Genomic DNA, 17,296 nt, shown 5'->3' with positions numbered 1-17,296 from the left:
AATAAAATATTATTTTAACACACTAACTAACACACTAACTGACATAGGTCAACACTCCCCACTTTTTCTGACTCAGCAAATCACGCCTGACATGCCAAGTGACCTCAGTCACCACTCCCAGTGCTCTTATATCCCACCATCGACGCATACGACCCCACAAATCCTTTACGTATACGTACTATTTTATCATACAATTGAAAATATGACCTCTTTACTATAAAATATACTTTAACTTTTAATCTATAAAATACACTTTTGCAAGTCTCATGAATTAAGGTTGTAAAGTCACGTGGCAGCTAAGTCACGTGATTTTATTCCGAACAGTTAAATCTAGTTTAATTTAAATATGATAAAACGTATGTTTATATCTTCTTCCATATCTATCTATCTATCTATCTATATCTATATATCCATTACAAAACAACCGCACTGACTCTCATTTCACTGATCTCCTACTGTACATTCTATATTGCTTTGCTTAATATAAAATGGTTAGCACACCTCTTAATTTCTTAGATTTAAATAAATGAATTTCTTTTAATTAAGTTGGTCGACACTGAAACTGATAGACTAAAGCTAGGGGTGTGAATGAGATTAAATATCGTCATACCCCGACCCTTAACACCCTAAGAATTGTTGTTAAGATGTGTAAAAAATTAATACATAACAATTATTTATTTAATTAGTTTTAAACGACGATTATAAATTGTGTGACTTATTTGCACTTTAACGATAATCGTTAGAATCATTTCTAAATAAATATATATGACATTTTGAATTACCTGTAATAACGTAAAATTAATTTTGGATTTTATACTTTTCATCCTCTGACTATACTGAATATATATTTTTGGTCTCAAAATAGTTAACATTTTGTATATTTTGCTGTACAATATATTCCAGCCTATCTTAATCCATGGCAATCATATCATTAGCCAATAAGCACCAAGAAACCAACAAACTTATTTCCAATATATATTTTACTTATAACTTAATAAAAACATGATTTATTATAGCTTTGAAAACCAAAACATCTCATTTCATTTTGACGTTTGATAAAAGAGTAGAGTAAATTTTTGTAAATATTTGAGGGATCGAAAATGAGAAGTTATAAAGAGGAGAGGACCAAAGCGACACATATAAAACGGGTCACTTTTTGGGTCAGGTTATGTCCGGTTTAAGCGGGAGTCCATGTGCCATTAAAGGATTTCACTTTATTCCCTTTGTTTTCTGGTCGGTCGAGCCCACTAACATAAGGTCCGGTTTAACTCGAACATGCTATCGAATACTACACATCAATTTTTAACTTTAGCGCTTGTTATATTGAGGAGTGAGTTTACAGTCTTTCTTAAAAAACTTGAAATTTGAGGTTAGTATATAGAGTTATGGACTTGGTCAAGAAGTCATATTACAAAAACTTAAATAGGTGAGAGATAGATCACACCGATGTTATCGCACTTCATGATGTCACAAATTATTAGTATTTGGGATCATCTAGGGGGACTTAACCACCCACGCGTTCATCTCCCGTAGTTGCATAACCCGCCCCCAACTCAGAGGAAACCCGGACCAATCCGAGGGCATGGCCGGTAAAACCCCTCCCTGCTGCCCCCGCACCCGCACTAAGGGAAATCTTCAAGGCAAAACTAACAAACATAACTAAATAACTAACCGAAAGTCTGAAAAAACTCTAAAAAGTAAAAACCCTTAATTTGTGAAAACGAGTGCTAGGTATTTAATCCTCTATTCCACTTAGAAAATCAAGTGCAAATTTCTATGTTAAACTCCATCAGTGAAATAAACGACCCACGAACACTAATTTGCTAAACTAACAAACACCGACCACTCTAAGATTGTTCATTCTTGCAAGACACTAGGTTAATTCATGTTCATGAGTAATTGAAAAGAACTCCATTAATGTACACATTGCTTAACTCTTGAACTAACAGCCATCTCTTAAGATTGACATAAACAGCAGCAGCTAAAATCTTAACCCAGTTCAGGCAGAAACCACTATTAATAATTTTCATAGTTGGTATGAGAAGGCAAGCTTTCTTGAACAATGGGTTCGCCGGTAAACGGGTCAAACTTGTAAGGTTGACCCGTAAAAGGGTCAAATCTCATTTGGGGTCGACTAGCTTGACGATCACCAGATTGTGTTGTTACCTGAGGATCGGAACCACTTCTTGCGTAAGCTAATGAAGAGGGTGGTATTCGATAAGTATCTTGTGCAGCAGTTTTAGGGTAAGCTGCTGAAGATGAAACAGGAATTTGGTGTGATTGGGTGGGACCCATCTCTTCAACATTTACATAACTTGCAGGACCATGCGAATTAACTAAATATCGACTGTAAGTAGCAGTAGTAGAAGAAGATCCAGGCAAATCATGCATACGTAGCGGACTTATTTCCTCTGTTCTTGCAACACCGGCATGACTTGATAGGCGATAATCTGGATACAACGAAGGATAACGAGATGCGTAACTGTCCAACCTGCATTAATATACAATTAAATAAACAGTTTCTTTAACCAAGATTTAATTTTTACATAAACCATATAAAAGAAACGAACCTGGGCACATTTGGGTCAACATGCGAGGCAAGAGAATCAACGGTTGGAATTTGCACCCTACTGGTGAGCCCCACAGGTTCCCGGACATTAGGATCTCGTGATCGTGACAAGCTCGAGAGTAATTGATTCGATCTAAGTTTCTCGACCTGGTACTATTGATAAAGTGAAATTGTCAGAGCCGTAGACCGGAACTAAATCTGTAATAATTGAAAAAAGTATATACCTTAGAAATTAATCCGGCAAGATATGCTCCCTTGTCATGTTGCTCTGCTCCTGATAACATGAACTGCAGAGAAAGGCATGGTATGATCAGTTTATAAAGAGATGAAAAGGGTGTTAATTTTTGTGTTAAAGAAGAGTCTTAATTGTATGCATATTGTTAACCTGATCAAGAACTAATATCGCATTAGATTCAGGTAGTTCTGCTAGATTAGCTAGGGATTCAACTTCAATCTAGTAACAAACAGATTAATAATTTCATGAGTATTGCATAAATAGCCTCTAATCCCTATAAGAAATAAGATATCATAAATTATAAGGGTAAACACAAAATTTTAAACGGTGAATGACCATTGAACATCAAGTATCAAGTACGACTTTAAAAGTGAAAACATACATCATATCGAGTAGCAATACCGAGCCTCAAGATTCGAAGTAGCCGCTCCCTAACAGCCACCGGTAACATTAGAACTGCAGCTTCATGAGAATCAGCAACTACAGGTTCCTAATGATAAGAAAAAGATAAATTAAATTAGCAGCAGATAGATCTTCCCATTACGTATAAAAATAAGTGAGACTGGAAACCATAAAAATAAAGTAAACGAAAAATAAGGCTAATAAACCTTTCGATAAGTCGCTTCATGGCCATTGAAGGAATTCGAGATTGGCTCCTGAACCTGAGGTTGAAATTTATTTAAAATCTCACGAGGCTGAGTGATTTGGGGATCTTCAAGAATCCTTTTCCGTTTCTTGTCCATGGGCCTTGCAACTTCAATCTAAAAATTATCATGTATACAAATACAAGTTTCAAAGATTAAATCTCAGATCTATGTGTTTCGGTGGTGGATAACTTAAAAACCGGGAGAAGATATTACATGTAGTTTAATTGATGGACCACCATTTGGCCCTTGGACGATTTTGTCATTTAGTTGCGCCATGGCGTAATCAAGATGCTACATATAGAAGCAAAGTTAGAAATTGCAATAACAACAGACATAATTATACATATTAATCAAGTTTGACACTTACTGATCGTTGAGTAAAATGAACGAATCCAACTGAAGATTTTCCCTTACTCTGGTGCACCACTACTTTCTCTACCTGAAAAACGAGTGTTCTAGCCATCAAGATATACGATATATGTAAATAAATAAATAATGAATAAATAATAAACAAATAAATATCACATATGATATAACCCGTAGCATCTCTGACCTTTCCAAATGGGAAGAAGAGTGACTTCAAGTAGTTTTCATCAGTATTGGAGGGCAGGTTTCTGACAAATGCTATTTTTACCTGAAAATTAGAATGGTTTATTCACAAACGTACAACAACAAATGATATAAAAGAATCATAAATGTTATATTACTGATATGAAAACCTTAGCAAGTTCATCCTTATCAGCTCCGGTATCCTCCTCAGCCCACTTAACATTAGGATGCAAAGTACCACCAAGAACAAAATCTGGTCTAGAACCAGCCCTAAATGCACGTGCTGCAGCCTGAGATTAAGAAATTTAAGTAAGCAATTCATTTTACAGCCAATGGTAGCATATTCTAACTCTTTACATGCTTGATATAATGTAACTCTTTACATGCTTGATAAAAGCATTAAAATTGGCATCGCACTTAATGAATCAGAATAGAATGGGTAAAGAGAGGACTTACGGCATGAGATGAAAACTTAACAAAACCAAAGCCTCGATTCTTGAACTTTTTGTTAATATCACTGCCACTTACGGGCTGGGCAAGATCAATTGATACAATATCTGGAAAAACCTATACCGCCAAATTGAAGATGGAAAACATAATTATAAACAAAAAAAGATGGGGAAAAAAAAAAGTATAAACAACGCTAGCAGTTGGCAAATATATGTTTACCTGGCGGACAACCTTACTGAAATCATCAGCACTCCACCCTAAATTAAGAAACTAAACTAAGACAAAAGGAACTGAAAGACTTTAAGCGTGCAAATTAATAGTATTATGATGACATTTCGACAAACCTTTATTAAGGTTCCCCAAAAATAGTGTATCCTGTGCAGCTGACGGGAGAACGCCAATCTTTTTCCCTTCTAGCTGAAACAAATAGACACAAAAAGTTGACTACCGTTCTGATATCTCAAATTTATTGTTAGGAAATATGAGCACAATGTAGATTAGCTAATAGGAAGAAAAAAAAAAAAAAAAAAAAAAAAAAAAAAAAAAACCATATATAGCTTATAAATACCTACGGAATTAATTACACTCATTCAAAAAGTTTGAATTTCTCAAAATGGAGTCCTAAATTGAATAAATCTGAATGTACACTGTTTTTATAAGCTAAATCCAAGACCAGTTTGTTAAACATTTTTATGATTTCTTTTAACACCCTTCATCCATAAATACTTGAGCTTTTAAATTTCCATTCCTACTAGGCAATAAACTAAATTAACATTTTCAAGATTTAGCCACACTGTTATCTTCAATACATAATTTTCCTTTCCTGATAAACTTGATATTCAACTACAATTCTATAAATCCTTTTCGATATTTAATGCTTAAAATTAGTGGTTTTTAAAGTACTAAAAATCATCTTGTCAAATTTCATGGGCTATCAGTGAATAAAAGATTTATCTAATGAAACTGACCTTATGGAACATCAAGGGTCAAAATGGTTATTACAATATTCTAAGCAATAGCCTAATGTCTCCAAGGGCCAGAAATATCCCCTGGTTAAGTTTTTAGTACGATAGATGCAGCAACTACAAGACTGCGAAAGAAATAATAACATAAAATAAAATGTATAATAATATTGCAATAACTTCCTATGTCGAAAGTTGAAACAATGTGGCCACCGGGTACGGACCCTTGTCTTTGCAGTAATGTCAGCATGATAGACATGTAAATTTATATTCTAAGCTTTTATGTAATTCTCATAGGGCTTAGAAGCTGTAACATCACAAGAAACATGTAACACTCAAATACACACAAATTGATTCTATAATCAACAATAAACTAGCTTATGATTAATCTTTACCATAGATTCGTTTAACTCCCTCAGAGCTTTATCGGCAGCCACTTTTGTTGTGAAGCGTACAAAGCCAAATCCCTATGCATACGAACAGATACAATGATATATATAGTGCATACTATTACAGATTTACAAACTACTACTGTATAATAGTCACCCAAAACTCTGGCATATAAATATCAAATAGAACACCTTTAAACCTCCTTGTAGATCCTTTATCAATCGCATCTCCATGATTTCTCCACAAGTTGAGAACACCTAAAAGTGACAGAAACAAAGTGATGATATAACACAAAGTCCTTTGGAAGCTATATATATACGTACAACACAGCATGAACGTAGTTTAATATACAAACTTATCCTTGCGATGAATATGAAAAGATAGCTAACCTTGTGAACCTTTTCTTCAGTGAGAGAACGTGCCAAACCCCCAACAAAAACCTCCACACCTTTGCTTTCATTCTCTGTTTTAGCCAACACGAAAGATCCAACTTCATTATATATACAAAAACAAGTCTTCAAACGAATGCGTGTAAGCTGCATTCACCCCCTGCTAAACAAAAAATGATACTCTCTCTACATATTCCAACAAAGCTACATTTTCCTTCAACAATCGGTTTAAAGGGAAAGATTGATTTTGGCCATGTAATTCAACCTAACATATGCTTAAATTCATCATCTTGTTATCTTATAGTACAAGATTACTCACGGGCAGAGTGGCAGGGTACTAGTTTCAGCTTTCAAGAAACAACATGAACTTGCAGATTCAAATTTCAACATCTAAACTAAACAAAGTCCAAACAACTAGCTACTGAATGATTAAGAAGATGATAAAACTTACGATAATCAGTTGAATTATGATCCAATAAGTGCTTCATCTGCAAATCAATTAATCAATTACAATAGTGAATCAAGAGGATAAAACTATACGTCAGAAGCATATAATTCATTAGTAATTAATCAAATTAATTACCTGAAAATGCTGTTTAAATCGTCGTGGCAACGACTGCAAGATTGGTCAACGAACAATGTAATTTTAACTACCAACCTCCGGTGACTCCACCGTAGAAACTGGAGTGATTCGCCGGAAAAGATATAAATTGTAGGGAGTGACTGATGTTTGAGTATTAGGGATTGGAATAGGGATGTGTCAAATAAGTGAGGACTTATATCTATGTATATCAATGGTTAGGGTTCTTGTTTTCTGTACCTTCTCTACCCCTTTCTGTTTCAAGTTGCTTTTGTAAATATGGGGCTCCTCTGTCCGGTCAAGGTCAACGTATTTAATTTAATTTAATTTGATTTAATTTAATTTAATCTAATTCAATTTAATTTTAATTAATTTTTATGTTTAAGGGTGTTAACAAAGAAAAAGGTAAAAGTATATTAAAATTTTAGTGTATGCATCCAAAATTTTCATATCCAAAATTTTCATATCTCCTATTATATGCATTCTGTTATAATTCAGTAGGCTTATAACTACCTTTAGTGGCCTAGTTCTTGACTGTAGACTACTAATAAGTATATAGAGAGAATATGAGAGAATATATTTAGTGTGTGTTTTATAAACTCATAACACACATATTTATACTCAAAAAATCTACTATACAATATCTATAATAATAATAAAATTATCATCCAATTATTACTTTTATAACACTCCCCCTTGGATGACAATTTTATTAGAGAATAACTAGTACTGCCTCGTTAAAAACCTTGCTAAAGAAAACTCATTGGGATAAAACTTTAGCTAAGGGAAAAAGAGTGCAGCATAGAGTTGACTCCCCCTCAAGTAGGCAACGCCTGAATTGTTACATCTTCTGAACATGCCTCATGCCAATATTATGAATGTGTGTTCTGAAAATAGCAGTTGGAAGTGCTTTGGTATAAAGATCAGCAGAGTTGTTGATTGAACGTATCTCATTTTAATCTGATTGTCTTTTACGATATCTTGAGTATATGAGAAAAATCTGAGATTTTCATCTGAAACTGTATCATCTAAATCTTTTATGTACAAGTTTGGCCCTCGTGATTTGTCTACAGTCTCCTTCATGGTTTGTTCAAACCGTTGTTTCAGTTCCTATTCCCTTTCAGTCTTTTTCTGAGCCTTACCAATATACCATTCTTTTCCATCAAACTTATGACCGTTAAGACCGTTTATAGCTTTAGCGCCTCGTCAGCATTTATGTTTTGTTCTGTCATTTTTGATACTCTTCTTTCATTTGTATTATGTAAGCTGTATTATCTTCATAGATAGTTGTTACGCTTTTATAGCGTTCTAGTCCACAAGAATCAGTAATGAGTTGTGTCATTGATCTCAACCAAAAACATTCCCGAGTAGCTTCATGTAATGCAATCACTTCGGCATGATTTGATGATGTTGCAACAAGTGTTTGTTTTTGAGAACGCCATGATATTGCGGTACCTCCATTTAGGAATACATATCCATTTTGAGATTTAGCTTTATGTGGATCAGATAAATAACCTGCATCTGCATAACCAACCAAATCTTGTTTCGATTCGTTGGAATAAAATAATCCTAAATCAGTAGTTCCTCGAAGGTATCGAAATATGTGTTTGATCTCATTCCAGTGTCTTTTGGTAGGAGCTGAGCTGAACCTTGCCAACAAATTAACTGCAAAAGAAATGTCAGATCTTGTACAATTTGTAAGATACATAAGAGCTCCAATTGCACTAAGATATGGTACTTCTGGTCCTAGGATATCTTCATGATCTTCACAGGGAAGAAATGGATCAGTGTCAACATTAAGTGATCTAACAACCATAGGAGTACTTAATGGTTTTGCCTTGTCCATATTAAAACGTTTTAAAATCTTTTCAGTATATGTTGTTTGATGTACAAGTAAACCATTAGGCATATGTTCAATTTGTAAACCAAGGCAATACTTGGTTTTTCCGAGATCTTTCATTTCAAATTCTTTCTTTAGAAGTTGAATGGCTTCATGGATCTCTTTTTTTTGTACCTATGATATTAAGACCATTGACATAAATAACTACGATATATATCTGGTCATTGTTTTCATAATTAAAACACATGTGCAAATAAGTTTATATGTATACACTTTTCTTATCAAGTAATCACTTAATCTGTTATACTATTGTATCAACCTATATAAAAATCTTTGTGATTCAATGGAATACATTTCTTTAGGTTTTGCGTTAGATGTTTCTGATACCTTAAACCCTTCAGGTATATTCATATATATCACTATCAAGTGATCCATATAGATAAGTAGTAACAACATCCATGAGATGCATTTAAGTAACTACCAGGTTGATTAAGTATCTAATAAGTAATTGTATCCATTACATAAGGATAAGTTTTCCTCATAATTCATTTCTGGTCTTTGTGGGAAACCTTGAGTTACAAGTCTAGTTTTGCCTTGTATCTTCATTTGCACATTTCTTTTTCGGATAAAAATTCATTTATATCCCATACGTTTCACATCTTTAAAAGTGATAACGATTGATCCGAAAACTTTTCTTTTATTGAGTGATTCTAATTCAGCTCGTATTGCTCCTTTCTGTTGAGCTCAATCATGTCTATTTTGATATTCAATGACAGATTTTGGTTCCAGATCATCATCTTTATTCATGATGTCATTGTAACATTATATGAAAATATCTCATCAAGATTTTTTATTTCATTTCAGTTTCATAATATTGCATAATTTATTGCAATTTATGTATTTACATTTATCAATATCCTCTGCAGAAGGAGTATTGATTTGTGGTTCTTGTTGAACACTTTCTTTTACCTCATTATCAGCTGATTTTCTTTTTCGAGGATTTTTATCTTTGGAACCAATTGGTCTCCCACGTTTCTGCCGTAGCAAAGACTCATGAGTGACATTATTGCCAGCTTTTGTAATTTCAATTCTAGCTGAAGCATTTACTGCTGGTATATATGATTTAGTCACTTATTTTTTGTATCTTTAAATGCATAAAGTAATTAATTTGCAAGTTCTTGCATATGCATTATATTTGAACTTTCTTTTCGCATTCTTTTGTGCGATGATCAATATTCCTTAATTGATGTTCACACCATGAAACATCATTTTATTTATATTTCATTTCTCCCCCTAATATAGGGAACAATGTTTCATTAAAGTGACAATCGACAAAACTTGCTGTAAAAACATCACCCATCATGGGTTCAATATATCTTATGATTGAAGATGTTTCATATCTAACATATATTTCAATCCTTCTTTGAGGAACCATTTGTTGTGGTTGTTCAATTAAAAATACACTGCACAACCAAATGTTCTAAGATGGAAAATATTTGGTCTCCACCAAAATTAAGTTGGTAATGGAGAATATTTATAACTTGCACTTGATTTAATGCGAATTAATGTCACATCATGTAAATTTACATGTCCCCATATAAATATTGAGAGTTTTGTACTCATTTCTAATTGTCTAGTTATTAGCTGTAAGCGTTTATCTATTGATTCAGTTAAACCAATTTTGTGTATGCACATGAGCAACTGGATGTTCAACAACAATCCTTGTAGACATATAATAATCATTAAAAGCTTGAGATGTTAACTCACCAGCATTATCAAGTCTCATCCTTTTAATGGTGTAATCAGAATAATGTGTTCTTAATTTAATAATTTGTGCAAGAAACTTTGCAAATGCCATATTATGGCTTGATAACACACAAACATGAGACCATGCGTTAGATGCGTCTATTAGAAAAATGGTCCACATGATGGATGAATTGGTCCATATATATACCCTTGAATTCTTTCAAGAAACATTGGTGATTATTTCTCAATGTGCTTTTCATTAATCGCCATATGTGATTTTCATTAATCACCATATGTGTTTTTCGTTAATCACTATATGTGCTTTTCATTAATCACTATATGTGCTTTTCATTAATCACCATATGTGATTTTCATTAATCACCATATGTGCTTTTCATCATATATCATTTTCACCATATGCGCTTTTAATCATATGTGCCGCGCTTTTCGTCATATGCACTTTTCATTATATGCGCTTTTAATTATATGCGATGCGCTTTTCATCATATGCGCTTTTTATCATATGCGCTTTTAATCATATGCGCTGCGCTTTTCATCATATGCGCTTTTTATCATATGCGCTTTTAATCCTATGCGCTTTTCGGTGCTACATAGATATTTCTCATTTTCGATTATTATTGACTGATAATCATATCCATTATGATATATATCAGAGAAACTTAACAAATTTCTCTTTGATTTGGGAGAAAACAAGACATTGTTTACCAAAAAATTCGTACCATTTGGTAATATGAAATTTTGCCTTTTTCGTTTCTTATATCAAGTTTGCAAGAGCTGATATAGTATTTATAATTCCTTCATTTGATTTAAATCAATGAAATATTTCTTTGATTTGATCATAGTGTGTATGTTACTACTATCTGCAATACATAGGTCTTTATCATTTAATTGATGTTGTATTTCTTGATTAGTGACGTGTGCTTGCTTAGATAAACCTTGATTATACGGAGCACTTCGTGCTGATAACGTGTTATAATTCAGTAGGCTTATAACTACCTTTAGTGGCCTAGTTCTTGACTGTAGACTACTAATAAGTATATAGAGAGAATATGAGAGAATATATTTAGTGTGTGTTTTATAAACTCATAACACACATATTTATACTCAAAAAATCTACTATACAATATCTATAATAATAATAAAATTATCATCCAATTATTACTTTTATAACACATTCAATTTTTAAATCTTTTCTATTGTATGCATCTAACAGGTAACTTATAAGTACCACAATTTTAAAATTACATCATTGGTCCATCATGTTTGTCAAATATTACATCAACTAGTGAAAAGACCCGTGAAATCACGGGATTTTAAACAAAAAATTATTGAATGATATGTTATATTTGACGAATGTTATTTAACCATGATGTATATCTTATATAACCAACATGTAATAAAATAGGATAATTGATCAAGTTCGACAAAATAGAAAACAACAATGTTTTACCGAATACTAAAAACAACCACAATAAAAAAATTCAATCGAAAAGCATAGTCTTAAACTACAAAACCTTAACAAACGAAAGGAAAACCATCTTAAGAATTCATTACTTCTCAAAATCATCACATCTTTCTTTTGGACATAGTTTATGAAATCAAAGACTAATAAAAATGAACACAATCAGCCCACTGAAACCTACTTGGCCAAATGGAACTGGCTGCAAAAAAGACAACTATTTGAGAAAGAACATAACCTGACACAACCATTGTTAACAAATCCCTCACAATAATCCAAAATTAGCAGCCCATAGGAACCTGAGCCACCCAATTATTATGTTTTAATGAAGTTGTATATAACCTTATACATTCAGTTCATAAATAAGATGAGTACAAGCTAAATTTAGTGGCCAAGTAGGTTTACGTAGAAATTGGTTAATATGTTTTAATGAAGTTGTATATAACCATACACATAGCGTTAACTCAACTAAGAAAATAGATTTATGATTTATAGTTTTAAACTACTTTTAAAAGATGGTGAAATCTTACATTTTGCCAAAATAGATCATCTTACATTTTGCAAAGATAAGTGTGTGAGATAAACATGAAAATCAATGGATGATATCATATGATAATGCCTATGAAGTTTACCACCTGTACCGTACTCTAGAGATTCGAATGTGAAAGAGACGATGGATTTGGGTTATTCACCCCACCAGCCTACTTAATACATACCAAGTAAACAGTTAATGGGTCAAACACAGTTTTAGTTGCACAAAATCACACAGATTGAGATAGTTTTGTACATCTTTTTTTTCTTTCTGAAAAGCAAATAGTTTAAAACTGTACATCTAACTGAAGTAAGTAAAGACATGCTGCTAAAACTTGAACAAAACCTTATTAAACCTTTTAGCTCTCATTATATGTCCAAATTTGTCCTACTCAAATAAAAAAAATATTAAAGCAGCAATAACATAATACAACTATTTACATCAGCAAACATGAAAGAAGCAGATGCTTTGAAAAGTTTAGTAATTTCAACATAAACATATTCACTTACCATAGCAAACCCATTTATCCTAGTCGCAAGGTCAGATGCATCTTTTTTTCAAACTCATTTTCAATCAACATAAACAATAATCTTTATGTCTAAAACAAAAACCCTCAAATAGAGATTGAACCTAGTTATAGTTAAGTTTAAAAAAACTCAAGCCCATAAATTAAAATCTAACATCATAATCTGATCTTTAAGTCAACATTATAATTGAAATAAGACATTCAAATGATATTGAAAGAGGGATTGAAAACATCCGAGACCTTCAACCTTCACAATGAAACGTCTGAAAATGAATGATACAAATGTGAGAATTATTATAATAAAACATCTGACACCTTCAACCTTCACCTAATACATATTACAAAACACCTCCATAAAAGTTTTATCTTTTAAAATGGCAAATTCATGCTGTTACATATAAATGTGTTGATAAAAAGGTTGAACTTTAAGGCAAATATGTAAGATGTAAGATGTATATGACTGAAGGCAAATATGTTCTAATATGAAATGTTCTATTATGAAAGGTTATATTGTATACTTCTATCATCAAAAGGCAGTTATATAATCACCCATTTTGAATGATAATACAAAACATGCTTATGAGGCTAATGAATGGTTAGCTAGAATTATAATTTTGATAACAACAAAAGGTTATATGCTTCCCGTTGATATGATACAGTAGCAATGTAATTATGTATATGTATTGTCACTTCAGTTGTACTATAATTCCTACCAAAAACTACTCGAAACAAATATAAATTGCAAACAACACTTAGCAAAGCAAACAACACTTACCAATAACTACTTTCATTATTTATGTAATAAACCTATGAAGTTAAAACCATGATTGAAATAAGCACAAAGGAAATGGGAAACACCTCATTGACTACAATGTAAATTCAACATACTATTGTATCTTCTTTCAGAAATTTTCACAAACACCTTATGTGCATCAAAACTTAGAACCAAATGTAATGAATCTAGCTCCCTTTCAATCCAGTTCATAAAGTTTACTTCAATATGCAATAATCAGCACACAAACACATTCGGAAAAAAAAAGTAATAGAAATTTGTTTTCAAAGAAATTGACATGAACAGAATGGATCATACAGTCATCATCAAATCATAATTCATTAAGCAATTTGACCCAAGAACTAAAAGAAGCCAAATGATGTGCCAAGAATCTACACACAAAAAACATATAACATTAAACCCCGTCGCTAACAAAATCTTCTGAGTTTCACATCTAAATTATCGTTACTCCGTTTCTGACAATACGTTACTCCGTTTCTGAACATCGGTGTTCTGCTCCGTTTCTGACCTATATATGAAAAATACTCTTGTTTCGGTACACCAACCTGACGATGAAACCAAAACGAATTTGTCCGAGAAATATTTGATGAGGTTGAAGATATAGCAGGTGAATAAGCATTTGAATGATAAATATTGTGTAAAAGATTAAATTCTTGATAATAGAGAAGTTGATTCAGAGGCGTGATGTAAACAGATTAGAAAAAGGAGTGATTTTCTTGAACAGTGTAATATTTTGAGAAGTGCAAGGCGTGATTTTTAAGTAGGTACTCCGTATTTTATAAATTTGTAATTACCTAATTTGTTTTATACTTCTTAAAATTAAAATTTAATTATACATTTTAATGATGTCATTAGTTTTCCTAATTTACTGCCAGCTATCCTAATCTTCTTTTTAATGCTTGTTTCATGACATCATCACAATTCACAATAGACAAATATAAGATAGTATAGATATAGATTGTTTTCCTATACAAATATACATTGTTGGTCCTTCTTCATTTTCTTTGAGTTGCTAGATTAAATCAAAAACTGAAACCCTAATCAAAATCAAAAATTAAATCTAAAAATCTAACTAATTTGTCTAAACCTCCAACCGTGTATCACCTTCATTTTCCCCACCTCTTTCCCTTCATCTTCAACAACCTTTAAACCTTAATTTGTCTATATCAAAAACTCAAACCTTAATCAAAATTAAATTTGAAAATCTATCAAAACATAGATACATAAATTACAGAGTATATATTTATATACAGATATATAAATTACGGAGTATATATTATACAGATAGGTACAGTCAAAATTAAATTTAAATTACTTAAAGCTTCAATCGATTCATCATCATTCATTATTGTCAACTTAACCCTTCAATTGAGCACATCAACAACAGGTCATTGATTCATCATCAGCGATTCACTGTGTATGTTGTGTTCATCAGCACCTGCTTTTCATTGAGTTTCTAAAACCACATCGATTCATTAATAAAACCGCATGATCCAACAATCGACCAACCATTAGTAAAATCACATCGATTCATTGAGTGTCTAAACACTATTTAGAATCCACAAATAAAATATGTAGACTTTCAGGCTATAGATATAGAACCGATTGCGGAAGCAATGACGACATAGGTGAAAGCAACGACGGCGATGGGAGCAGCGGAGAAGGCGGAGATACGACGACGACGGAGATCCGGTGGCGGTGCTGGCGGTAGAAGGTGTATAAATGGGTTTTGAAATTGAAGATGATAACATGCTTTTGAAATTGAATAAATGGATTTTATTTGCATTTGTTGTGTTCTTTGCTTTTCACGAAAGTAACAGTGGAATAAATGGGTTTTATTTGATTTTTAATTTTGATTTAGTTTGAATATAGTTTGATTTGATTTTGTTAACATGAATAAATTTTTGGCGGGGTTTGTAAAAAAGAGAAATGAAGTTGAAGAAGAGTGATGAAGAGGAAGAGGATATAGCTTCGTTATAATTTCGTTAGATAAATTAATGTTTAATTTGATTTCGTTATGCCGAGGGACTAACTACGTCAAAGAATTAACTTTGGTAACCTGTTACCTGATGAATAAGCCATGGATTGCATACAATAGTACATATTTAAAAGTTGAATGCATAAAATAGAAGTTTCGAAAGTTGAATACATACAATAGGACTTTTGTGAAAGTTCAATGCATTTTCATATACTTTTCTCAAAGAAAAAAGTTAAAATTACAATTACATCACAAAGAATAAGAAATGACATGATTAATCAATTATATTACAGTATATGTTTTTTTTTTTTTATATTAGGAATGTTTGATTCACAAAAAATTTAAAAATAAGTTTTACAGAAATGAGATTATTAATAAAATTAACCAATCACAATTTCATCTTCATATTACTGGTTCATGATATTTGGTGAACAAATTTGTTGTGTGGCTCAATCATTTTATTTCATATTATTGGTTCATGATCTTCATGTTATTCTCTCAGTTAATTCTCTAAAGTGTAATTTATTTGCCTGAGTGACCACCGAGTTGCCCAATAAAGCACACTCACAGGGTTTAATTTATGGTTTTACACTTTCAATTGAAAAAATCGTTGAACAAACTTTCAATCTTTGTTCGTGTTCAATATTGATTGCCTTAAGTTCACCACACAAGATGTCTAGCATAAAGTAACATCCAAACACATCGTCCTTATCTTAATTCTCATTCTCAAAAAGCCATGCCGATTTGAGGACGTTGTGCCCTTACTTGCGCTTGATGTTTCACCATGACTTGGATATTGTGCGGCCTTGCTTGCGCTTGGGATTTTTTACCATGATGTGAATACACTTCTCCCGGTCAAATAACATAATACTTTATGTAAAAATTGCATGACTTTCATATTCTACATTTGAATCATCATTGTACATTATTAATTGAAACTTACACTTCGTACTCCGTATTTTGAAAATTTGTAATTTAGATGATTTTTAGAGGAGATACGGAGTATGTTTTCTTTAAAGCTAGATTATTTTTTATAACTCCAATGTTCAAAGTCATATTACAAAGATGGTATACGAGAGGGGAACCTCACCTCAATAGACATCCTTATAATAATACTACATTACATTCTTACTAAAACGTATGCCTGGCAAACGGGTCGAGATGGGTCGGGTTGGGTCGAAGATCAAATGGGTTTGGGTCGAAATGGGTCATGGGTCGAAATGGGTCAGAAATAAAATGGGTCGAATGGGTTGGGTCGAGACCCGGGTCGGGTGGGTCGGACTAGTAATTTTTATTTATTTATGCAAATTACTATTATCGCTCTAGAATAATTTATTTTTATGCGTAAACTCTTATGTATTTAGCCTTACGTTTTATTATATTCTCAGTGGATTACTTTATTCACCTAGAAGAACTTAAATGTTTTCTTACAAGTTTTAATATATATTTTTATTTAGGCTCTTACGTATGCAAAAGAAGCCCATCGTTTGCGCATTAAACTTCTGAAAGAACATTTCGCCTACTCAATAGAGCAACGCAATGATGATATCATGAATGCTAATGGGGAAATCATACAGAAACGTGGATATGAACTTACAAGTTTTCACATGCATTCTTCGGTGGCTACAAC

At 32.4% G+C, this 17,296-nt stretch overlaps 1 protein-coding gene across 1 annotated transcript; it reads right to left on the bottom strand.

Moving 5' to 3' along the window:
* Positions 1 to 1,712: 1,712 nt before the first annotated feature.
* On the bottom strand, positions 1,713 to 7,000 carry LOC139896365 (uncharacterized). Its single transcript, XM_071878999.1, has 18 exons — positions 6,775 to 7,000; positions 6,643 to 6,679; positions 6,192 to 6,265; positions 5,994 to 6,059; positions 5,808 to 5,879; positions 4,795 to 4,867; positions 4,670 to 4,707; positions 4,457 to 4,567; positions 4,171 to 4,290; positions 4,005 to 4,085; positions 3,819 to 3,890; positions 3,665 to 3,742; positions 3,413 to 3,565; positions 3,187 to 3,294; positions 2,955 to 3,023; positions 2,794 to 2,856; positions 2,571 to 2,722; positions 1,713 to 2,491 (listed from the first exon to the last, which is right to left on the bottom strand). Exons 2-18 carry the CDS (start codon positions 6,677 to 6,679, stop codon positions 2,017 to 2,019), a joined length of 1,842 nt encoding a protein of 613 aa, XP_071735100.1. The 5' UTR covers positions 6,775 to 7,000; the 3' UTR covers positions 1,713 to 2,016.
* Between the last annotated feature and the right edge of the window lie 10,296 nt (positions 7,001 to 17,296).

This window comes from Rutidosis leptorrhynchoides, chromosome 3 (assembly GCF_046630445.1).
Source record: "Rutidosis leptorrhynchoides isolate AG116_Rl617_1_P2 chromosome 3, CSIRO_AGI_Rlap_v1, whole genome shotgun sequence".
NCBI lineage: Eukaryota > Viridiplantae > Streptophyta > Magnoliopsida > Asterales > Asteraceae > Rutidosis > Rutidosis leptorrhynchoides.
Note: the sequence above shows the minus strand (reverse complement) of the source record. Positions and strands in the feature narration are given on the sequence as shown.